The sequence below is a fragment of the Camellia sinensis genome, chromosome 12 (assembly GCF_055761805.1).
Source record: "Camellia sinensis isolate YWXY chromosome 12, ASM5576180v1, whole genome shotgun sequence".
NCBI classification, from domain to species: Eukaryota; Viridiplantae; Streptophyta; class Magnoliopsida; order Ericales; family Theaceae; genus Camellia; species Camellia sinensis.
The window spans coordinates 150,031,443-150,057,401 of NC_138972.1; the positions used below are offsets into that span (position 1 = coordinate 150,031,443).

General features: G+C 39.7%; 2 protein-coding genes across 3 annotated transcripts; one reads left to right on the forward strand and one right to left on the reverse strand.

The window, feature by feature from the left end:
* Positions 1 to 4,428: 4,428 nt before the first annotated feature.
* Positions 4,429 to 5,585, forward strand: LOC145803975 (uncharacterized). The gene is made up of 2 exons (XM_082897376.1): positions 4,429 to 5,104; positions 5,419 to 5,585. The coding sequence occupies exons 1-2, from the start codon at positions 4,429 to 4,431 to the stop codon at positions 5,451 to 5,453; spliced, it is 711 nt and encodes a 236-aa protein (XP_082753502.1). The 3' UTR covers positions 5,454 to 5,585.
* Positions 5,586 to 15,958: 10,373 nt separating this feature from the next.
* LOC114268152 (magnesium transporter MRS2-F) lies at positions 15,959 to 23,921 on the reverse strand. 2 transcript variants are annotated; one of them, XM_028209271.2, is made up of 6 exons: positions 23,321 to 23,909; positions 22,491 to 22,673; positions 18,161 to 18,289; positions 17,816 to 17,967; positions 17,323 to 17,452; positions 15,959 to 16,493 (listed from the first exon to the last, which is right to left on the reverse strand). In XM_028209271.2, the coding sequence occupies exons 1-6, from the start codon at positions 23,681 to 23,683 to the stop codon at positions 16,212 to 16,214; spliced, it is 1,239 nt and encodes a 412-aa protein (XP_028065072.2). In that variant the 5' UTR covers positions 23,684 to 23,909; the 3' UTR covers positions 15,959 to 16,211. The 2 variants fall into 2 exon arrangements, with proteins under 2 accessions (XP_028065072.2, XP_028065073.2); XM_028209272.2 differs by lacking the exon at positions 18,161 to 18,289 and having other exon boundaries at positions 23,321 to 23,921.
* Between the last annotated feature and the right edge of the window lie 2,038 nt (positions 23,922 to 25,959).

The following is a 25,959-nucleotide window of genomic DNA, read 5'->3' on the forward strand; positions in this document are numbered from 1 at the left end:
CTCATGTTTTCCACAAATGTTCCACAATTCTTCTGGGGGGAAGCTGTTCTTACAGCTGCCTATCTTATCAATAGGATGCCATCTAAGGTCCTACAATTCCAAACTCCTTGTCAACTTCTCCTAAAATCCTTTCCCACTACTCGCCTCATCTCCACCATCCCACCCAAAATTTTCGGGTGTTCTGTCTTTGTTCATGTCCATCAACAGTATCGAGGTAAACTTGATCCCCGGTCGCTCAAGTGTGTCTTCATTGGGTATTCGTCACATCAGAAAGGGTATAAGTGTTACTCTCCGGTCACTAGGAAATTCTACACTTCCATGGATGTCACATTTTTTGAAACCCAGTCTTACTACCCTAAAATTGATATTCAGGGGGAGACTCCAACCCAGGAATATCAATTTTGGACCCCTGAATATCAATTTTGGACCCCTGAGTCATTTAGTGAGCCATCCCTCACCACCAAAAATCCCACACCTCCTAAGTCATTGAATCCATCTGTACCTGCCGAAAATTCCGAGTTCATTGTTGCCTTGCGGGATAATGAACACATCCAAGAGGAAATGGAGGAAGGAGCACTTTCTCAACAATCCCATGAGGCTGAACCGGGTTCTAATCCAAGCAACATTCCAGGTAACAATCTTCTTACCACAGATAGTACTGTTGATTCTGAGTTCGAAAACAGTATTCTTAATATGCCCATAGCTTGGAGAAAAGGAGTTAGATCATGTACTCAGCATCCCATTGGGAACTTTATTTCTTATGATAATCTATCACCTTCGTTCCGTGCCTTCACTTCTAGCATCACGGAGATAAACATTCCTCGGAATATTCAGGAAGCCTTCAAGTCTCCTCAGTGGAAGGCAGCAGTCAATGAGGAAGTTCGGGCTCTGGAAACGAATGGTACTTGGGAAATTACTGATCTTCCAAGAGGTAAGAAACCCGTTGGATGTAAATGGATTTTCACAGTAAAGCACAAGGCAGATGGTAATGTGGAACGTTATAAAGCTCGGTTGGTTGCCAAAGGATTCTCCCAATCCTATGGCACTGACTATCAAGAAACCTTTGCTCCGGTTGCCAAGCTCAACACTGTTCGTGTACTTTTATCCTTGGCAGCTAATCTCGATTGGTCACTTCACCAACTTGATGTAAAAAATGCCTTCCTCAATGGTGACTTAGCGGAAGAAGTTTACATGGACATTCCGGCTGGACTTGAGACGACATCAAATTTCAACAAAGTTTGCAGACTCCGAAAATCCTTGTATGGTCTCAAACAATCTCCCAGGGCCTGGTTTGAACGGTTCACTAAGGCAGTAAAAGGGTACGGTTTTGTTCAATGTCAATCCGATCATACATTATTTGTGAAGCACTCCCTAGGAGGGAAATTGGCAATTATCATTGTTTATGTGGATGACATAATTCTAACAGGTGATCATGAAGAGGAAATTGGCTTACTTAAAACATTCCTAACAAAGGAATTTGAGATTAAAGATCTTGGAAATCTTCAGTACTTTCTTGGAATGGAAATTGCTAGGTCAAAGAAAGGCATAGTCGTCTCACAACGTAAATACGTTCTAGACTTACTGAATGAAACAGGGATGCTAGGATGCAAGCCGGCAGAAACTCCTATGGACACAACTATCAAATTGGAAGAAAGTGACGGTAGTGCACCAAGTGATAAAGGGAGATATCAACGTCTTGTGGGAAAACTCATTTATCTTTCTCATACAAGGCCAGACATCGGCTTCTCTGTTAGTGTGGTCAGTCAATTCATGAACAATCCTACCGACAAACACATGACTGCTGTGACCAGAATATTGAGGTACCTAAAAAAGGCACCGGGAAAGGGTCTCTTCTTCCAAAGAACAACAAATAGAAAAATTGAGATTTTTTCAGACGCAGATTGGGCAGGTTCAGTAACTGATCGAAGATCAACCTCTGGCTATTGTTCATTTGTTTGGGGGAACGCGGTTACATGGCGAAGCAAGAAACAGTCAGTGGTCGCCCGTAGTAGTGCTGAGGCAGAATTTCGTGCTATGGCCCTAGGTATCTGTGAGGGAATCTGGTTGAACAGACTGTTAGAAGAATTACGAGTTCCATCTGAGCATCCCATGGTTTTATACTGCGACAACCAAGCCGCCATCAGTATCGCTAAGAATCCGGTTCATCATGATCGCACTAAGCACGTGGAGATAGATCGACACTTTATCAAGGAAAAGATTGAAGAGGGAGTTTTTCAAGTCAGCTACACTCCAACAAACTGTCAAAAAGCTGACATTCTCACCAAAGCTCTTGCTCGAGTTAACTTCGAAGCTCTGACGGACAAATTGGGCATGATTAACATCTACAACGTCGCTTGAGGGGGAGTGTTGAAAATCAAGCCACGTGCTTTTTCTTTATTCCATATGCTTTCGGTTGATTTATTTATTTCATGCTTTCGGTGGTGGTTAGTTATTATAATAATATTATTATAATAATAAAATGTAGTGGCCTCGTGGGTTTGTGTTTTTGGCCTCGTGGCCTCATAGCCTCCTATATAATGGAGTAGCATTGTAATGCTTAAGAGATAGAAATAAATTTGTTTATGTTTAGTCTTTCAATCACTCTCTCTCTCTCTCAATATTAATATTTCTCTCTCTCAATATTAATAAAAGCTTACCTAGTACTCCGAGCCAAAGAAAGAAGTTAATTAGAAATCATGCATGAATCCTAAATATGCTGAGATGCCTAATGCAACACATGCAAGAATGCAGCTAATATAGGCTCGACTATTCTAAGATGGCATGTGAAATACAACAGATAGCATGTATTCAACTTGGAATTAAAAATACAATGCAGTTAGTATGATGCGCCGAGCCCGGTGCATGCAAGACAAATGAATGGATGCAAACATGCAAACATAAGTATACTAACTGAAACATGCCATAATCTAACCATCATAAGCTGATAAATAAAGGAAGAAAGACGTGGGGTTGGAAGACATACATCACATACACGCACACTTATTACAACATTGCCCTCCTCGGAGGGTCCAAATAAATAATACAAACCAAATAAATAATTAACTACTCTAGCTAATTAAATATTACAAAACTTCTAATTAATTAACAAATTAATTACAGAAGGAAAGTGGCCGCAGCCCTGCCTCGGAATGATGGGATGATGCATGCTCGATTCACCTCGCCCGGAAACCCGTTGCCATGCCACTATTGCCTCAGTTTGCACTGTTCTGCACCTCTGAGAACTGTGAAAATATTTGTAATGCTTCTGAACTACTCCCTGATCACTGTAGGATGCCACCGGCCAAGATACAAGTCCATCGGCCATGGAAAAATGGTCACCGACCAAACGTGGGGCCATCGGCTGGACTTTTGTAGCCGGCCGGCACTGAATGTGGCCGACCGGCCGTTTCTTCCTACAGAGCACTGGTTTTGCTGCAGCAGAGGACAGACAGTGCATGGCAAAGCATTTTCAAGACAATGTGTGCATAGCCACTCTCCCTATCATGCAATGAACTCAAAGAAGCATGGCCCTCGGTCCTCGGGCCACCAATCACGCATTTCGATGCAAGATGGCTAAAGGTACCAAGTTTGCTAATCAATGTAAATGAATGCAACAAAACAAATGAATGCTACACGCCCTATCATGTTGAGATCAAGAGCGTTGGCGACCGAAGATTGAGGTACGTTTCTGCTGGAAATTTGTGTTAATGCATATAATAAGATAGTGGCATATGATAGTGGTGTTGGTGGTAGATAGTGGCATGTATAGAATATGATAGTGGTGTTGGTGGTAGATAGTCGCATGTATAGAATATGATAGTGGTGTTGGTGGTAGATAGTGGCATGTATATAATATGATAGTGGTAGATAGTGGTAATATATAATATGTAAGTGGCATATAATGGGTTATAATGATGTTTGTAATATCTCCTATATAAGGAGTGTCATTTGGTCTTGTAAAATAAGAAGTTTTGAATATAACAGAAATATATTCCTTCTTCCTCATATTTTCGGAGTTCTTCTTCCTCATATTTTCTAAGTTGGTATCAGAGCTACAAAAAACACAGCAGCCCTAAAACCGTCATAGCCATGTCGGAAGTCACGTCCGAAACCACTTCAACGCCTGCCGCTGCCATTCCGTTGAAAACATCAAACTCTCACTCTGTCCAAATCACCACCATCCGCTTAAATGGTGATAATTTTCTCCGCTGGTCACAATCTGTCCGGATGTATATCCGTGGGCAAGGAAAGATCGGTTACATCACTGGTGACAAGAAGGCTCATGCTGTTAATGATCCGTTGTTCGACAGTTGGGACACTGAAAACTCCATGGTTATGACATGGTTGGTCAATTCCATGGAGGAGGATATAAGCTCTAATTACATGTGCTATCCTACTGCACAAGAATTGTGGGATAATGTTAGTCAGATGTATTCTGACCTAGGAAATCAATCTCAAGTTTTCGAATTAACTTTGAAGTTGGGAGAGATTCGTCAAGGAGATGATTCCGTCACCAAATATTTCAATTCGTTGAAAAGGTTGTGGCAGGATCTTGACATCTTCAACACATACGAATGGAAATCGGTTGACGACTGCAACCACCACAAGAAAACTGTGGAAGACAGCCGTATTTACAAGTTTCTTGCCGGCCTCAACATTGAGTTCGATGAAGTGCGAGGAAGAATTATTGGCAGACCTCCTCTCCCATCCATTGGCGAAGTATTTGCCGAAGTCAGAAGGGAAGAGAGCCGAAGGAGCGTCATGCTTAAGAAAAAATGTACTGGTGAATCAATTGAAATTTCTTCTTTAATTAGCGATGCTGCGGCCAACAAGGCTGCAAATTACCAGCGCAGGTTTGATGATAAGCCACGGGTCTGGTGTGATTTTTGCAACAAGCCTCGCCATACACGTGAAACGTGTTGGAAGATCCATGGCAAACCTGTCAACTGGAAAAGCAGCAAACAAGGAGAGAAGAATCGTGGCTTTCCTACCGCTAATGAAGCCGATTCAGGTCCCTTCAACAAAGAGCAGATTGATCAACTCTTAAAGCTGATAAAATCCAACTCCTCATCCGGTACTCCTAGTGTTTTGTTGGCACAAATAGGTAGAAATCCTAAAGCCTTCTCTTGCCTAAACTTCTCTCTGTGGATCATAGATTCCGGTGCCTCCGATCACATGACTAGTTTTTCCCATTTATTTAGTACCTATTTCCCTTGTTCCGGTCATGACAAAATCAGAATAGCCGATGGTAGTTTTTCACCTATTGCAGGAAAAGGATTTATTAAACTAACTGAGAAAATTAATCTCAATGCTGTTCTTCACGTCCCCAACTTAGCCTGTAACCTTTTGTCTGTCAGTAAACTATCTAAGGATTCTAATTGTCGTGTTACATTTTTTGAATCCCATTGTGAATGTCAGGACCAGAACTCGGGGATGATGATTGGGCGTGCTAGGATGCTTGAAGGTCTTTACTACTTTGATGAAGTACCTGTTAGTAATAAAAAAGCTCAGAGCTTTAATAGTACTAGTTCAATCTCTGTTCGAGAAAAAATAATGCTATGGCACTATAGGCTAGGACATCCTAGTTTTCTTTATCTGAAACATTTATTTCCAGAATTATTTAAAGGGATTGATTGTTCTTCTTTTCATTGTGAAAGTTACATTTTTGCAAAATTTCAGCGCTCTACTTATTTGCCAAAACCTTACCAGGCTTCCAAACCTTTTTATTTGATTCATAGTGATGTTTGGGGCCCTTCTAAAATCACTACTCTTTCTGGTAAAAGATGGTTTGTTACATTTATTGATGACCATACCCGCTTATGTTGGATTTATTTGATGAATAAAAAATCTGACGTCAAAAATTTATTCACAAATTTTTACAATATGATTGAAAACCAATTTCAAACCAAAATTGGTATTTTACATTCTGATATTGGAACAGAATATTTCAATGAGCAGTTGGGTGAGTTTTTGGGAAAAAAAAGGGAATTTTTCATCAATCTACATGTCGGGATACCCCTCAACAAAATGGCATTGCAGAACGAAAAAATAAACATCTACTTGAAATAGCACGTGCTATAATGTTTTACATGCATGTTCCTAAATATTTATGGGGTGAAGCAATTTTAACAGCCTCTTATTTGATAAACAGGATGCCTACAAAGGTGTTAACATACAAAACGCCTTTCGATTGTCTCAAAACTTTTTTTCCTAACACGAGGTTGTTTTCTGATTTACCCGCCAAAGTTTTTGGATGTACTGCCTATGTTCATGTTCCTAGTCAATTTCGTTCAAAACTTGACCCCCGTGCTATAAAATGTGTTTTTTTTGGTTATTCCTCAAATAAAAAGGGGTATAAGTGTTTCGACCCTCAAACCAAGAAATTTCATGTGAGTATGGATGTGTCATTTGTGGAAACAAAATCCTATTTCCCCAACACTTCTCTTCAGGGGGAGACAAGTGGAGTAGAAGACCGTTTTTGGGATATTTCTATCCTGCTCCCCAATGTCATTTATCCTACACAAAAACCACATCTGTCTGATAATGATCACTTAGGAGAACCAAGTTCTATGGTGCCTAGTCAAGAAGATTCTTGTTTAGGGGGAGAAGTACTACAAAATGATCTAAATCCTGAGCTTCAGGTTTATACTAGGAAGCGATTTCATCTGAGGAATAATGACCCGAATGTCCATCCTAATGACCCAAATGTCCACCCGAGTTCTGGCATCGAAATTTTAGGTAATCCTATTCCTTCTATTTCCGACCTTGATGTTCCTATAGCAATTAGGAAAGGTGTCCGAAATTGCATTAAACATCCTATTGCAAATTACCTCTCCTATCAAAGACTGTCTAAAAACCATAGAGCTTTCACATCTAGGATTTCACACTTGTTTGTTCCAAGGAATATACAGGAAGCATTGGATGATTCGAATTGGAAATTAGCAGTCATTGAGGAGATAAATGCTTTAAGGAGAAGTGGTACTTGGGAGATAGTTGATCTACCCAAAGACAAGAAAATAGTTGGGTGTAAATGGGTGTTTACGATAAAATGTAACGTAGATGGAAGCGTTGAGAGATACAAGGCGAGACTGGTGGCTAAAGGCTTCACTCAAACTTATGGGATCGACTATCAGGAGACGTTTGCTCCTGTTGCTAAAATAAATTCCATCAGAGCACTGTTATCTCTTGCAGTAAATTCAGATTGGCCTCTACATCAACTTGACATTAAAAATGCATTTCTCAATGGTGATCTTGAAGAGGAGGTGTTCATGAGCCTACCGCCGGGATTTGAGCAGAGACTTGGAAGCGACAGAGTATGCAGATTGAACAAGTCATTATATGGACTCAAACAATCACCAAGAGCATGGTTTGAACGCTTTGGGAAGGCAGTTATCAGTTGTGGCTTCTCGCAGAGTCAAGCAGATCACACAATATTTTATAAACATTCAAAAAACAGTAAAATTGCAATTTTGATTGTTTATGTTGATGACATCATTTTAACTGGTAATGGTGAAGCAGAGTTAGCAGCCCTCAAAGAGAAACTCGCAAAAGAATTTCACATTAAGGATCTGGGAGCCCTCAAGTATTTCCTCGGAATGGAACTTGCAAGATCCAAGGAAGGTATATTCGTTAATCAGAGAAAATATGTTCTTGATCTCCTTGGAGAAACAGGTATGCTTGGTTGTAAGATGGTGGAGACTCCGATCGAGCCTAACTTGAAGTTACAAGCTGCTAAGGCTGAAGAAGTCAAAGAGAGGGAACAATATCAGCGACTTGTCGGGAAATTGATTTACTTGTCTCATACGCGGCCTGATATTGCCTTTGCAGTCAGCATGGTAAGTCAGTTCATGCACTCACCAGGGGCAGAGCACTTTGAGGCCGTTTATAAGATCTTAAGATATTTGAAAGGAACTCCAGGGAGAGGCTTACTGTTCAAGAAACATGGACATCTTCAAGTTGAAGTATACACAGATGCAGACTGGGCAGGAAGTGTTACAGGCAGGAGATCAACATCCGGATACTGCTCCTTTGTAGGTGGGAACCTAGTTACATGGCGGAGTAAAAAACAGAATGTGGTAGCTAGAAGTAGTGCAGAAGCAGAGTTCAGAGCTGTTGCCCATGGAATCTGTGAAGTAATGTGGATTAAAAGAATTCTTGAAGAATTAAAGCTTTCTCACCCAACACCTATGAAGGTCTATTGTGACAACAAAGCAGCTATATCTATAGCTCATAATCCAGTTCTACATGATCGCACAAAACAGATAGAAGTGGATAAACATTTCATCAAGGAGAAAATCAATGCTGGCATAATCTGTATGACCTACCTTCCAACAGGTGAACAATTAGCTGATGTGCTAACGAAGGGACTACACAAGAAGCAATTTGATAAGCTGACTAGCAAGCTGGCTATGGAAGATATCTTCAAACCAGCTTGAGGGGGAGTGCTGGAAATTTGTGTTAATGCATATAATAAGATAGTGGCATATGATAGTGGTGTTGGTGGTAGATAGTGGCATGTATAGAATATGATAGTGGTGTTGGTGGTAGATAGTGGCATGTATAGAATATGATAGTGGTGTTGGTGGTAGATAGTGGCATGTATATAATATGATAGTGGTAGATAGTGGTAATATATAACATGTAAGTGGCATATAATGGGTTATAATGATGTTTGTAATATCTCCTATATAAGGAGTGTCATTTGGTCTTGTAAAATAAGAAGTTTTGAATATAACAGAAATATATTCCTTCTTCCTCATATTTTCGGAGTTCTTCTTCTTCATATTTTCTAAGTGTTTCATCACTTCACGTACGAAACGTCCCTCGATCCTTGTGTTTGGTTTGACACTCCAAACTAAACACAATGTAATGTATGTATGCAATGTGGCTCAAGTATGTACATAAGGCTAAGGTAACAAGCATGCCAAATGTAATGCAACCTATCATGCAAGCTAAGCTAATGTCACATTAATATGCCAAGTATGCAACAAGGTTATGTAATGCAACTAGCTAAACAACATGCAAACATGCCAACATGATATAATGCAAGCATGCAACATGTCAAACATGCAATTATATACAAAGATGGACTTAAACCGAAATTGGAAGACCTCAGCCCATCTCAAAACAGTGGCCAAGAGTACTAACATGATGGTGCCAAAATGCAAAACAAACATGCAAACCAATGGGCCTAAGGCTAAGGCATGAAAGACAACTTTCAAGAACACTCAAAAGATGACAGACATGGACATTAGACCAACAAAATCAGAGCTATGGTATGTTAGAATAAGCCCCAAAACCCACTTAAATGGCATCTCAAATGTCTAAACATGGTGGCATACACAATGACCAACTCTTGAGGCACAAAACTACAACACTTCCAAGCATTGAAAGAGAGCCAAATGCAAGTGCACAAGCATGGAACATGGACTGAAATATGGTCTCCAATGATGCCAAATCATGAGAATAAGCTAAGTAAAGCATGCTAGTGGCCCACACTCCCAAAGCTAGCAAGCTAGAATGCATGATGGCTATACAAATCATGGCAAACATGATCAAAATAACCAAAACCAAACCTCAAGCATGGCAAAACAAAGCTAAAATCTTCTTGGAGCCAAACCAAAATCATGCTAAAATGTCATCTCATAACATGATACATGTTAGGCCAAAACATGGGATTACAAGGCAAGCATATAATGCATGCAAGAGACCATTAAACCTACTCAAAACAGAGGCATAACATGATAGAATAACACCAAATACCCACTGAAATGGAGCCAAAATCGACTAAGCATGCATGCTACCCTTATGAGCAAAAAACACAAGCAAATGAGACATAAGGGGAGAGGGGTGCCCCTCCCCTATACAAGACCTCAAAACCACTTCACCACCACTGAAAATCCTCTTGATTTCAGTGGTGAGAAGGCCAATACACGAAAGTTCCAAAGCTCAACAAAGAAGGCTCAAAAAGAGGCCAAACAAGGCCTAAGAGGGGGTGGACGACCCCCAACACCAAAATGACCTTAAACAAACATATTAAGCATGCAAATACAAAACTTTTTTCAGTTTATAGCTAAGCTTAAATCAATGTGCAAGATAGGCTAAAGCTTGTACAAAAAAAAAAAAAAAGGAATAAAAGGGTAAATGTCTCACCCTTGAAGACCACTTCTAAGAACACTAAACCAGTAGCCTCTTTGGATCAAAACCAGCTCAAGAACCCCTCGAACAACTCCTTAGCACCTTAGTAACCAAAGAATGGTGTATTCCTAGGTGTTCTAGTGCAAAAACAAGAACAAAACTCACTTTAAGGCACTCTAACACACAAATGTAGAGAGTGAGGGAGATATAGAGAGAGAGTGATATATATTTTATATATCAGATTTTTCCAACCCCTGAAATGGAAGGAGAGGCCCTCTTTTATAGAACAAAACAAGGGCTCAAGTTTCTTGGAGAAGCTAAAACAAAGGGGTCAAGCTTCCTCAAGAAGCTAGGACAAAGGTTTAAGCTTCTTGAGGAAGCTAAGACAAAGGGTCAAGCTTCTTGAGGAAGCTAAGACAAAGGGTTCAAGCTTTCTCAAGAAGCTAGAGCAAAAGGGTACAAAGGGTGCAAAAGGGTGCAAATCCTCCATACACGTGTATAGAGGGCAGGTTTTGTGCGTACCAGCTGGCACAGCTGGCATGCATAATGCCTAAAAAGGGTAAAAAGGAGGTCTCAGCCAGAAAAAGGGCCGGTCGACCAATACCTGTGGCAGGCCGACCATAAACATTGCCGATCGGCCAACACCCTTGACCGGTAACAAGAAAACAAGGCCGGTGGCCTCAAGCCATGGCTGGTGAGATATGGAGATGGCCAACAAGCCATTCCCTGCCCTTAGAAGCAAAAACACATGTGTTTGGTCCATAACCAAGCACAAAACAAACAAGTCGAGAGATCTCAAGGCACGGCACGCAGCCGAGTCCTTCGGGAATTCAAAACGAACACAAACATGGATGATCATCGAGTGTTCAAACGATGACGTCCAAGTCTTGAGGACGGTCAAAAATGGGGTGTCCACAATTATATGGTTTAAAACAAGCGCCAAAGCAATGGCATGAGAAATTTGACAAACAATGATGCCAAATGGATTTAAAATTAATGAGTGTGACAAATGTGTTTATATTAAAAATACAGACAAAGGTTATGTCATTGTATGTCTTTATGTGAATAACATGCTCATCATAGGTAGTAATAATGACATGATTAAAACTACCAAGAAAATGTTGAATAAACATTTTAACATGACGGACATGGGCATTACTGATGTAATTCTTGGTATGAAAATTACCAAAACATCAGAAGGTTATGCTTTGTCACAATCTCATTACATTGAGAAAATACTTGACAAATTTAGCAAAGATGATAATCATCTTGCTAGAACACCTGTAGAAGTTAATTTGTTTCTATCTAAGAATGTACAAGAAAGTATTTCTCAATTAGAGTATGTCCAAATTATTGAAAGCTTAATGTATTTGATGAACTGCACTCGCCCAGATATAGCTTGTACAGTAAGTAAATTAAGTAGACATACAAGTAACCCAGGAGTAGAACACTGGAAAGCAATTATAAGGGTGCTTAGATATCTCCGATTTACTCGTAACATTGGGCTTAATTATACTAGATATCTACCAATACTTGAAGGATACTGTGATGCAAATTAGATATCGGATACTAGAGACTCAAAGTCCACTAGTGGGTATGTCTTTACTCTTGGTGGGGCGGCTGTATATTGGAAATCTTCCAAACAGATTTGCATTGCTAGGTCTACTACGGAATCAGAATTCATAGCTTTAGATAAAGCTGAGGAAGAAGCAGAATGGCTTCGCCACTTCCTTGAAGATATTTCAATATGGCCAAAATCGGTGCCTGCTATTTGCATACATTGTGATAGTCAATCAGCAATTGGTAGAGCACAGAATCATATGTATAACGGTAAGTCGCGATACATTCGCCGTCGACATAACACTGTGAGACAACTACTCTCTAATGGAATTATTTCCATTGAATATGTGAAGTCTAAAAACGACATAGCGGATCCACTAACCAAAGGGTTAGCAAAGAGAGTTAGTTGAGAATTTATCAAGGGGAAGGGGACTAAAGCCTAGTAAATAAGAGTTACCACAACGACAATCCAACCTAGTTGACTGGAGATCCCAAGATCTAGGTTCAAAGGGACAACTGAGTTGTGTATGACTTAGAAGGATCACTGGGGAGTCAAACTCCTACCCATTTCTATGATGAAATAGTGATGTCTGCAGCATTTTTGGTTAAGTAAAATTTTAATGATTCTTATATCTAGGTAAATCTAGTGGAGTATGGCAGGATACTCTTCATAATAATCACTTATATGAGTGTGAACTAGGCTAATTCTATGAAATTTGTGTAGGGCTACAATTCTGTAGAGCACTCATGAAAGACCAGTTTGTTCAGGGCCAAAATGAACACAATAGTGAGAACTAAACAGTGTTTGGGGATATACTGTGTGAATTCTATTGTCTTGGTTTACACAAATGATTGAACAGTTCAAAACATCATGTTCACTGGTTAGTTAGTAAATCCAATAGTGTCTCACAAGGTAAGGTTTAAAACCAAAAACTATTTATCATTTGCAGAATATTTCTAATTTTTGTACTCTCTGTAATTAGATCATATTGTTGCATTTTCTCTCAATCAAATTCCATTCATGTGGGGGATTGTTGGAAAATGGGTTTTATATATGCTTATTTTGGGCCATCTTTGAGCCCAAAATTGAGTCGGCCCCAAATGTCTTTTGGGGTGGGTCCGAAAAAGTGATGTGTTCCTTGCCGCATAGCAAGTTACACGGTGAAAACGGTTCATCAAAACTATTTATGAGTGAATTGGAAGTTGACGTCGTTTTCGGGTTCATGGAAAGGGAAATTTAAAGAAGTAAATGTGGGTTTCTTAAAATGGGTCGTCTCACATTGAAACTTTAAGAGAGCTTTTGTAGGTATATAATCTCTAGAGTACAATACTTGGATTGGGCCCCAAGGGATATCCCAAGTTTGTAGAAGGGAGGAGTTATGGATAAATGGAACCTTAGCTCAAACCACCACACACTCTGCTGTCGTCCATCCGGTCGGCCGAGCCGTGCCATGCCGTGCCAGGCGCTGGTATAGGTCGGGTCGGTTCTTATATTAATTTTTTTGACAAAATTTATTTGAATTTTGTGGGAAATTAATTCAAAATTTGAATTTAATTTTTTATGTCCATAAATGTGCCATTTTCAGTCCACAACAGATTCAGATTCAGATTCAAACTGTCTACAGGTTTTAAACTGCCCGAACAAATCCAAACTGCTGAGCAGTTATCTGTCCAAAACTGCCACTAGATCTGTTGCAGTTATAGCAGTTATCTGTTTGAATTTTGAAACTGCACCTGTTCAAAACTGTTTCATAGCTGTTCAATTTTTTATTGCACCTGTTTGGACAGAATTTTTGCCTATAAATACCAACATTTCCAGTAGTGTTCAACCATCGAAAACAGTTTGAAAAAAATACATTTTGCTGTCCAGATTTCGTTCCTTTGTATATATAATCTTCATTCTAGTTTTAGAGAAAATTAAAGAAAGTATAGAACACAAGGTTCTAGTTCGCCGGACAAATTTGTTTGGAGTGTTACTACAAATTTGTGAAGATCATTGTATCCTGGAAGATAGACGTCACATAACCGTAAGCACCGTAGCGGGGCGAATCTGTCTTAAGGACAGAGTATCACACACTTGACTTGATCTTTTTATTATACTTCGGTTTGGTAAAATAAATTCTGTAAGTTATTTATTTTATTTTGTTTGATTTAGTTTCAATTTATTTTTCACACAGAAGATTGTTCCAACACTAGTAACTGCTCAGCAGAGGAATTCGGTGCTTGCAATTGCTCGTCAGGTGCTCAAGAAACTGGGGATGGCATTGGCAATGATGCAACTTTACTAGGATCGGATGTGATTGGTTGAACTTCAAGATTTGGGGCAACCAATGGGTGTTCATCCAACATGGAATTATACTCTGAAAGCTGGTTAAGTGGACCAAGGATCCTCTAGAGTGAAATTTCCCTAAAGTTTCCTAGAGTGTTATATTGTGTGATTGAGATTTACTGGCAAGTCACATCAGAAAAATTGTTGTGACTTGCCAGTAAATCTCAACCACACAATGTTGCACTCTAGGAAACTTTAGGGAAAAATCACTCTAGAGGATCCTTGCTCGGTTAAGTGGTTCAAGAATATGAACTTCCAACATATTGTATGTCTGTTTCGGAAAACTCTTTCGATTGAACCTCAATAACTACCACGCTAGACTGATGTAAGAACTGAAATTTACCATCGTTTAGAGATTGACACAAGTTCCGATCAATGACTAGAAAATTTTTTCCCATGACCACTTTTTTCCTTCGCTTGAAAGGCGTTTTGAGAGCAGCCCCGTTAACTGTATCTTCTCCAATCCTACTGCCACTACCCACAACAGAACCTTGAGGCCAAAAAAGGCTACTTTTTCAAAATCAACATCTAGAACACCACTACTACTACCCTCACCAAGGTTTGCAAAGCATGGTATTGTCTGACTCTTCTTAGGTGAAGCAACCTTCTTGTCCAAATCTTCAACCATAAAATCTGAACCATGTTTTAGAGATCGCTCGATCAATTCCCAATCAAAACAAAAATCATCACAAAGGGTATCTTTGATTAAAGCTATTTCAAGTGGATCCATATACAAGAGCATGTCTTGTGGTGTCAGACATCTATTGTTTGGACTACAACCACTGTCTATTACAATAGCTTTACCTTTCTCTTCCCTTGAAATTCACTTAGTGGCCGATTCAGTGTTGAGAAGGAATCTTTTTTGCAACATAGATACAAATACCCCAGAACAACAAGAAGAGAACAAGTAGAGAAAAAACACAAACAAGGAAAGAACCCTGACTCACAAAAACTAGAGAAAAAGGATAACTAACAAACATAACTAAAGTAAGAAAAGCAACCAACACAAAACAAACTAAGATAACCAGCAACAAACCCACACCCAAAAATCTCCCAATAAAAAGAGGCCAAAGAATGCTACTAAAGGTCAAGGATCGAGTCGATAATACGAGGACTGGGAAAAGGGAAACTGGGGTCTACTGTAAAAAGAAAATAAAAGGTCCAGATCTGCAACACTTAAGAACAATACTAAAAGGAAAAAAAACAAAGGAAAAGAAAAGACAGAAAAACGGGAAGAGGAGAACAAGATCAGTCAACGTCGAAAAAACGGATGCTTAAATTGGCTCAAAGCATAGTCAACTTGAAAACCTACTTCAGTAGCTCCCCCTCCCCCTCCCCCTCCCCCTAAGCGATGATGAGATCTAGAGTGCGAGGGGGAAAAAGAATGAACAGCCAGAAATCTCTTACCTGATCCCCCGGAAATTGCTAAGAAATGAAATTAAATCTACCGTTCTGACCATCAACATAGCCATCAATCAAACACATCACCACCACCACCCAACCAAACACCAAACCATCCATCCCCTTCACTACAAAAACCTTCTTAACCAGTTCCACATGCCAGTTCCACTCAATTGAAGCCATAGCCACCTTTATCCCAAACCTTGTAACCACAAACAACCCAGCATCTTTCTCCACCCTACCGTTAACTGGTAGTTTTCACATCCACCTATCAACACTGCGAGGATGAGACTACCATCACTTATCTATGTTCTCTCTTTTAAGGAATTTCCGCCACTCAGAGTTTACCCAAGTAATTTCAAGCTCAATACACCTAGAAAATGGCCCCATGGGTCAAACATTTAAGTAATTGGGTTTCTATTTTTTCTTTTTTTAAATCAACAGATCTAGAAAAAAGCCTCAAAGAATACATAACTGCTGTTGTAGATCTAGTTTGTTGTTGTTGTTGTTGTCTGAACCTGAAGAAAAAGCTCAAAAGAATACACATATAATTAGATATTTTAATTGTGGGTTTGATATCCTTTTACATACATAACCTCAATACAGAGAAGGAAAAAAAAAATTCAAAATACACCAGAGATTTCACATATGTCACTAAACATACCCTCTTATATGATACACAAGTTCCAAAGATTATTTAATTGTATCTGAATTGGAGATATATAATGATATATTTGTAGCAGATATTGTTGTATCTGACCTCTCATGAGAGGTTAGTTAGTCCTTAGACAAGAAGCTTTAACCACTTGAACAACAGGATGAATATGGCAAATAAAGCAATTGAACAAGCTATTATACCTCCAGCAGCCCCAAACCAGGGTGCAAAGGTTCCAGAATCAAAGAGAGGAATGTGGATGTTAATGCTTAAGAAACCTGCAGCCACGACCCCTAAATTGAACATTAGAGCTCCTGTAGTAATAATTATGCCCATTCGCAGAAGTTGATTCTGTTTGTCGTCCAATACGATGTTGATGTAGTCCTCTGTGTTGTGGATGTATTCACGCAGCTTTAAAAACCAAACAAGAAGAATTACAGCATTAGAATGATCTTGACAGATTCAGAAGGCTCATTTTCTTCTTTATTATTATTTTATTTTTTTCTCTTTTTTCTTCATTGCTGAAAATTTTAAAAAGAAATTTCTTTTGGATGGAGTACAAAGAAATCAAAGACACAAGACATGAGATAGGACTGCATGATAAAGAATTTAACCAACTAGAAATATTGACATGTTCCTTGATTTTGTGTAGCTAAAAGGAGTTGTCATTATATTTTCATACAGCATACTAAAGTCATATAACATCATTGTAATTTCGGTATATACGTCATTGAAGAGAAGATCAGTGGTGCTATATGCACATAATTTTTCATAGAACCAATCATAGAAGAAGGGTGGAACCCACACGTGGGACACTTATCATTTCCCAGGGAGGATTGGGAAAAAGGAAGCGAGGAAAGTAGATGGGAGGATGGAAACAGTTTCCTTCATTTGGCAGAAAAGAAAGGGGTAGGGAAATAAAAATTTCATCAAGATCAATCTTCCCAAAATGTATGAAGAGGAAGAAGGGAAAAAGGGAAACATTTTACTCACATTTTTCCCCCTTCAAATAAACACCCTTTTCACCGATAAGTAAAAATATTTCGGTGAAACAAAGTAACACTTTTTGCTCAACCAAACAGACAGACAAAGAGAGTACCCTCTGCTCTGCTGTGCTTTTTATCCCTCCTAACTCTTCTTTTTCCTCTAAAGTTTCCAAATAACCAAACAAATCTACTTTAGGGATTAGAAGTAGAATAGCATTATCTAAAAAATAAAAACAAAGAGAAGTTTAACGTACAGTCGATAGTTTGTTTAATATTCCTTCTATTTGCACAAAGTAGGCTCCCAATAGCATTTCCAACTCTTCAACATTTGGTTTGAGATCACTTACATCTATAGAACTTTTTTTGCTGCTCATGTCCTCATCACTGAAAATTGAAAACCAAGAAGCATGATGAAGCACATTGAATTAAAATTATTGAAAAATAAGAACAACTTCTTTGTTTATTATAGCCTTAATAGTAATAGGTGAAGGTAAAATCAATACCTAGGCAGGGTTCAAATTAGACTATGAGATTTATCGGGTAAAACCAAGATCAAACCTAAACCAACATTGAAAAATCAGACTATGAGATTTATCGGGAAGTTACACTCAGTTAGTGTTGCTGCAAAACCAACATTGACGATGTAGTTTTGCAATAATGTCTTGGCGATCTGTGTATAATAAAGAAAACATCTAAAGTATTCCACATGCAAAGATATTGCAAGAATCTAAATGGAAAATAATTTACCTATCATTGCCCGATTTAAATGCATTTGCATCATTCTCTAGTTCAACTTCTAAACCTTCAGATTGCAATTGCAAGCTGGCAAGCTTATCAGTCAAGTACATTTGAGACATATCTAAGTCATCATCCAGTAGATGTTCAAATTCATCCCTCACCTATAAAATATATGGCATAATATCATTATACTGAATCAATTAGCTACTTTTCCGAACAAGAATAAATTTTTTTATAGAAAAAGGAAAAAGAAAAGAAAAATCCCTTATCAAGAATTAATATGATGAAATGGAAAACAATTAATCAAACTAAAAAGTGATGAGTATTAAAGAAGTCAATGAGATAATACTATACCTTCTGCACACGCCCAGACAGAGCAACCAAACGACCTTTTATGACTCTCACGTGTTTGAGATTATGCGTACTGGTTTTAGCAGATAACTCATCTAAAGCCGGATATGCCTCTTCTTCTAATGTGGAAGTCTGGATAAATATATCAACACAGATTTGTAAAAATTACATCTCTAAAGAAACTGAAATTAGACCACTTTGATGATATAGTTAAGCATTAACAAAAAACTCAAAACTCAACTTCTAGTGAAACCTTAGTTGTGAGGGAGGGGGGAAAAAAAAAAAAGGTGAATGCATTCAAAGACCAAACATGCTTCAGCGATATCTCAGTAAAAGGTCCACAACCAACAAGAAGATTGATTCATGGCATTTAATGCACAATTTACATTGTTTGAAAGGTTTAAATCTATAGTTCTATCTGTTGATAATATATTGATAACAATGACGGGCTGGAAAAGTTCAGAAAACACCAGTACTAGTGCTGATTGAAGGATGTTACCACAAGTTTAAGAATGTGTAGGGAACGTTGTCAAAAATTTTTACTACTTGAAAAATTCATCTTTTCCCATAAAGGACATATTAACTCTCTCTTTGATGGATAGATTGAACACGTGAAAGGTGTAGAAGACCTAAAAAGTTGTGTGATACCAAATTATAGTTTAATGATGTGAGAATATGGAGAAATTATTGGGTACAGATAGGGTACCATGTGGCAATACCACTTGGTGCCTTCCTTTATTCTCATTAGTTTAGATTTGTTGGGATCTGGGATCCCGCCCAAGACCTTATAGAAATCATTGCAAGCAGAAAAACACACCCACACACAAGGAGACACAATATTTTACGTGGTTCGGCCCAATGCCTACGTCCACGGGAGAGTAACCGATTATCACTATACCAATGAGGAGATTACAGAAAGATTACAATAGAGGAGGAGCTCACACTCTCCTCACTCAGCCACTCACCCGTCTCCCTCGCTCACACCGAGAGAGACGGTCTCTCCGCCTCACATCTCTCGCACTCTTTGGTTCACGGTTTTCTTCCTCACTCACTTACTCACCCTTTGGCCTCTCCTCTCAACCTCCATTTATAGGTGAGGGAGTAGGTGGGAGAGCCTTTGGGCAGCCTCCATCCTTGACTCTTCAAGATGGTTGGTGGCCGCCAAGGTGGACTTTGGTTGGTTGCCTTCCCATTGTTGCCAACCAAACTTGACTTGGATGATCACCCCTTTCACACATGGGTGAATTCAACAAATCACCCCCTCAACCCATGTGAGGTGATCCACTGCACACACTGCTGCTAATCTTGTCACGCCCAAATTCAACATAGTCTGCATCTCTTCACTGGGACGCTGCATCCCCTGAAGCTAGAGATAAAACACCAGAGATACAAGAGGAGGAGGGAATCCGACATCCTCAACTCAACTCACACCACTCTCTGATTTGGAGAGAGCCACTGCTCCTATCTTCCACAGATTTCTTCCATGCTTCCTGTCTCGGATGTCTATACCTGCTATCCTTGAACTTGCGCAACCAAGATATCCGACACCCCCTGATTGGATGTCCTGCACCCCCTGCTTGGATGCCCTTGACTATCATGCAACTCCTTGCATGATGAACACTGGAGCAACTAGAAAACTTCAGAGTTTGACACATCAACATCCTCAAGTTTCCTTGCTCGGAGCTTATTTCTGAACAACCAGCCTTTGCCCTTCTGCACTTCTGAACAACCTCCTAGCGTTTCCACATACGCTTGTTGTCTGTGCTGCAATCCCTGATGTTCGGTTCTGTCTCACTTGTCCGTACTGATGTTTGACAGTTAGCCCTTCTGTCAAGACAACTTCCACCGGTCTGTACAAGTTACCACTATGCAACTCCGTGCATAGTGCTCGCACCCATGGCTTCTGGTCTCCCTGCGTCAAGCTTGCTTGAGAGATCTGCATCAACTCTATCATCTGCTGCCATGGAACTAAAGAAACCACCATAGAGAAATAAGACTTGCCACTCCTTGGCACGCACTCTTGCGTTTTACCTGTCTCAATTTCTCTGTCTGGAAGTTCCTGTGAACTGTCAACAACCCGCTGCTGCACACTCTTCTCGCGCCTCTGTACGACACTCTAGCGTACCCTTGCACTGTTGCACGTCTGCAATTGTACTTCTGCGCTTAGTATGCTCCTCTGCAACTATTGTTCTACATGTCCACATACCATTAGTACCTTCTCGTATACAGTAGCTCCAACAGCCACAGTATTTCCCTGAGCCTGTACTGGTTGCCAAATCATCTATCTGTCGATGAATGGTCTTTTCTTTTGATTGAACCAGATCCTCCGATCACCTCAACAACTAGGAAAGTTCCCAGGAAAGACTGGTGGGGTCACAACCGGTCCCACTTAAGAACCAGTCTCCTTAGACAGTGTCTTTTTGACAGAACTTTCCTAGACCTTTGATCTTGAGATAATCATGTCTGCAATCCTCTGATCGCCCCTGACCAATCCTGATCTCCCTCGATCTGCCATTTGATCAAGCCTGATCTCCTCTGGTCTTCAATGATCTATCTCAATCTGTATCTGGTTGTCCAATCGGGTCAGAATCTGCCCATTCTAACCTCTTCAGTGAATCCGCAGCGTTCCACAATATCCGGCAACCTTCCTTTGAGTATTGAAGATGACAAACACCCATGTTTTGACAATCTTTCCAAACCGTTCAGAATTTCACTATTCTGTCCTCGCGGTTGCGTCCGGAGCGGTCCGTTTAGCTAGAACCAACCTTCGCTGCACTTCCAGGGACCTCACTGAAAACTTTCCCCGAAAACTGGGCCACACCACAATTTTCTGAAAATTCTGGGCCAAATTGTAATTTTCAGAAGTTCAAGGAATATTCCGTGTACCAACGAAATATTCCATCCACTGTCCCTGACGCCGTCTGCCACTTTAATCTGCCTTCCTTTTACAGAAACTCCGTCTCCAAAATTTGACCGTACGGATGTGTCCGGAATACTCCAAATAGTCGGAAACCACTATTGGATCACCAAAAAACGGACTCCAAATGGCTTCGATATAGCCAAAACATTTTGTACGCCTCAGATCTGCGGCTGTACCTTCGCCGCGAAACACAGGATTCTTCCTCCTGCGGATGACGTGGCAGATGACGTGGCTGCTGACGTGGCACGCGCGTGCCATACACGCGCCTCTCCCACTCGTCTTCTTCCTTCATCCGCGCGTGGGGCGCGTGCATGCGACTGGGCCGACGCGCCGTCTGCCTACACGGCGCGTGGAGGCGCGTGCCGAGACTGGGACTCACGCGCCTTCTTCAGGCGGCGCGTGGAGGCGCGTGCAGACTCCTCTGGGTGTATGCTTTATATGGTTGGACTCCTCTTCTCGAGCCCTTGCTCCTGGTATGCTCAAAACATGATTTCGAGCAACTTGATTTCTGGGCAGTTTCAAACACTACGCTGTTTTTGTTCTGAAACGCCACCGACGAGGCTCTGATACCACTTGTTGGGATCTGGGATCCCGCCCAAGACCTTATAGAAATCATTGCAAGCAGAAAAACACACCCACACACAAGGAGACACAATATTTTACGTGGTTCGGCCCAATGCCTACGTCCACGGGAGAGTAACCGATTATCACTATACCAATGAGGAGATTACAGAAAGATTACAATAGAGGAGGAGCTCACACTCTCCTCACTCAGCCACTCACCCGTCTCCCTCGCTCACACCGAGAGAGACGGTCTCTCCGCCTCACATCTCTCGCACTCTTTGGTTCACGGTTTTCTTCCTCACTCACTTACTCACCCTTTGGCCTCTCCTCTCAACCTCCATTTATAGGTGAGGGAGTAGGTGGGAGAGCCTTTGGGCAGCCTCCATCCTTGACTCTTCAAGATGGTTGGTGGCCGCCAAGGTAGACTTTGGTTGGTTGCCTTCCCATTGTTGCCAACCAAACTTGACTTGGATGATCACCCCTTTCACACATGGGTGAATTCAACAAGATTGTAGGACCTATTATATTTATGTTAGGTACTTGGGGAACATGAAGGGGGCTACATAATTTATGATTGGTTAGAAGGTACCAAATGGCATGCCACTTGGTACCCTATTGGTACCCAATAATTTTTAGAGAATATGGCTGCAAGATTATGAGGTGGTTAATGATGTCATAAATTCATCCAAGATACTCAAAAAATCAGGGTGCTTGTATATTTCATGATGTACACAGAAAGTTTCAAACAAAATTCAATCAAATACATTAATAGAATTCAATATCACAGCTCGAGTAAAGAAGTAGAAATACAAAGCAAAAGCATTAGGACATATATATTAATAGTCATACCTCAGATTCAAGGCTCCTGCAGACAGATTCTAGGCAAATCTCAAAAGCTCTGAACTCAAATGGTAATGGCTTTGAGTTGCCCCTATTTGACCATTCAGCTGGTGATTTAGGACTCCTATCACTTGCATCTGGTGGCGTATTAGAGGGTGATTGCTCCATAGCTTTATTGCTTACCATAGTGGCCTTCACCCAGCAACACAATCGATCATACACCTCTTTTTAAATTTTATCAATCATTAGGTGGTGTCGTGATGCTTTTTTCTTTTCTTTTTTTTTCTTGATTAAAGTAACAATAAACTGGATATATTGTTCTCTGCTTAGCATTATTTAAGAAAAAAATAATTTCGCCGACAATTTATGCTTCCAACTATTATCTGTTGACTTATGTTTACCATAATAAGCAAAAAGGAAATGGCCATTACCCAGCGTTTGCCTCCATTAATCAAGGATTCCAGATCGGGCAGATGGGTGTGGATCTAACTCTTCTCCTTATTTGCACGATGTTGTAGTTCATTGCACCAAAACCCGCATTCTCACAGTTATAAGCTCAGAATTTTAACAATTTCACCAAGTAGTGGTTCCTAATTATATTTAAAAAAAACAGGATTTCCTAATTTTTAATTCTGTAAAAAAGTGTTAAAATTTTTTTCTCAGCTCGCTCATTTTTTTCATGTTGTGTTATTGACTCAAAATTCCAAAAACAAAATTATACAAATTTCACCCAACATATTCACAGATCAACCCACTGAAATAAATCAGAAGAAGAACGATCACACAAATCAAATCAGAATCAAGTTAACTTCATGAAATAAATGAAGAAAAGCACTTACACCAAAATCAGAGAGCTTGAATTCGAGATCACAAACAAATGAACCCATAAAAGGGTCTTTAGGGTTTGGTACCAGAACTTCATTCGCAGTTATAATCGCTTTAATATGTTCCAAATTCACAACAATAGCCCTCTCTCTTCGGAGAATCGCAGAGGGGTTCAAGAGCTCTGATTCAACAACCCTCAAATCATGAGCCTGAACTCCACTCCTCAGCATGATCGCTTGCTTCCCAAGCTCTTCAATTCGAGAGTTCCCCAATTTTGAGACGACGAACCAAGTCCTCACTCCGGAGCCCTTCCTCTTCGCCTGAAGCTGATAGGGAAGGGGAAGAGAGGTTCGATTGAGCTTGATCTGATCCGCCATTTTTTAGACAAATTCGAGCTAGGGATTTGGTGGTGAGATAGAAAAGGGTTTGATAGTCCATCAATAGAAATAGGGATTTGGGCTCAAATGGTAATCGTAACTGATACAGGTGAGATTTGGATACATATACATTACATGAATAGTCAACGAATCAAACCCTTTTAAAAAAAGAATAGTCAACGAATTTTTAAAAATCATCCGGGGGCGGGAATGATGGTTAGTCGGGGTAGTTTTAGCTTGCCCTAACGGTTTCCCCTTTTTTATTTTTATATGGGTTTTTCCTATTTACCAAAATAATTAAATAATTTTTTTTTTTTTTGTTCTTTTATTTGTTTTAATTAAAATCAGCTGCATCTAGAATTTTTACAACTATTCGAGAAGAGAAATTTTAATAGACACACCCTTTTTTGGAGTGTAATATATGCATCCCTAATTATGTCATATTTTTCTTTAATTAGTACTAATTTTTTTTCTTCAGGTATGATATTATTTTAGTTATGACTGATAAATTATTTAGTTAAGCCGCATGTTATGTTTAGTTATGATATTTTTTTTTAGTTATGATTCAGAAAATATAAAATTATGTCTTTTTTTTTTTTTAAGTTATAAGATGTATATATGGTACACATTATTTAGTATTTTCCATTCGAGAAACATAGAGAAGTGTCAAAAGTGAGAGATTCATATGAGTGGAGTTTACATGTGGAATCTATTTATCTTGTGAAAATTTTTTGTGTACTTAATTTTTTTTTAAATTTATTCAGTAAAAGTGAAACTTATATAAAAATATGGAGGAGATTTTTTTTAATTAAAAGTTATAATACAAATATTTGTTGATAACATACAAATTTTGATTTATAAATGACCAACGAATTCTTAGATGTTCAAAATGATGCATAATAGTTTTATTTTTATTTAATTTTTAGATGGGAATGCATAATAGTTCTATTGAAATGCTATTAAAATTGTTTTTCTTACTATATATATTGGTGTTCTGAAAAATTGGTAAAAATTTAGTTTTTGACTTTCCTATAACTTTTTGACTTTTTTATGTAAAAAAAAAATAAAGAAGTGATATGACCCAAAAAAATCAAAAAGTCAAAAGACTAACTTTTTACTATGTTGCCAAAATGCCCATAATCAAGTAATGATTTATTTCCTAATCATCCATGGGGTTACAAAATCAATTCTTTACGATCTTCGTAGTACCCACCCAAAAAAAAAAAAACCAATCTTCATAGCAAAAAAAAGTTCTATCTATTATATGACATAAATAAGTTGAGACTTTTGTCAACTAATGAGTACATTATACTAGGTATGTTATTTTTATAATATAAATGAAAACTGGTGCCTCTTTTCGCTTGACCTCGGCAACGGTTGCCTTGGCCGTTTTTCGCAATTCGATTACACGCTAGTGGGCAGTGTGATTTTTCTGGATGGCCTGCACAGTGTCCGAAAAAGATAAGTTTAAACCGCGCTAAGAGATTACGAAAAGTAGTAGTTTTGTTGAGAAGCTCAAAGCTTACTAGGACCATCGACTTTGTGGCGGACCGAATCGCCTTCAGCTCGGTCAAGTTCTCGTGCCTTTCCATATCGACTGGAAGGCATAAACTTTTGGATAAACCAAACGCCAGTAGGTGATCTTTTTCGGCGGTAACAGAGTCAGCCATGGTAACTGCACGGCCTTTAAAAGTTACAACCGGCGCCCACGTCGAAGAAGAACTAGCACGGCCGGGGGTGCCTCCCCCTTGCCTCGATTGACTTACGGGTGCCTCTGTCTCTTTTGGTTCATCTTTGTCCATCAGCCGCTGCGGTTGAGAGGCCGAGGTGCGCGGCCTCTTATTGGGCCGAGATGAGGTAGCCGGAGAGGAGGGCAACGCAACAATTGTTTCAATGGTTTGACTGGTTGTAGTTTGCTCGGTTTGGACCTCAGCGTTTGTGTTGGATGCCTGTTCGGTGATCAAAGTCCGGACGGCTCTCCTCTTGGCCATTTCTTGCTCTTCATTAAGTGGGATAAGGTTGATCTGGGGCAAGTTGGGGTCTAGTTCAGGTAATGATTCAAGAAGGAAGTCAGTAACCTTTGTTTTTCTCTTTCCACTACACCGGTAGGTCGACTCAAAGTTTAGGAGCTCGATCCAATCTCTGTGGCGGTATCGAAGCGCGGCTTGAAGTGTGGCCTGATTTGCGTAGGCATAGTTGGATTTAAGCTGGTTTAAATCTGCACAGAGGACAATCATAAGGGTTAGCATAGTGGTTGTTGAAATAACAAAGGAAAT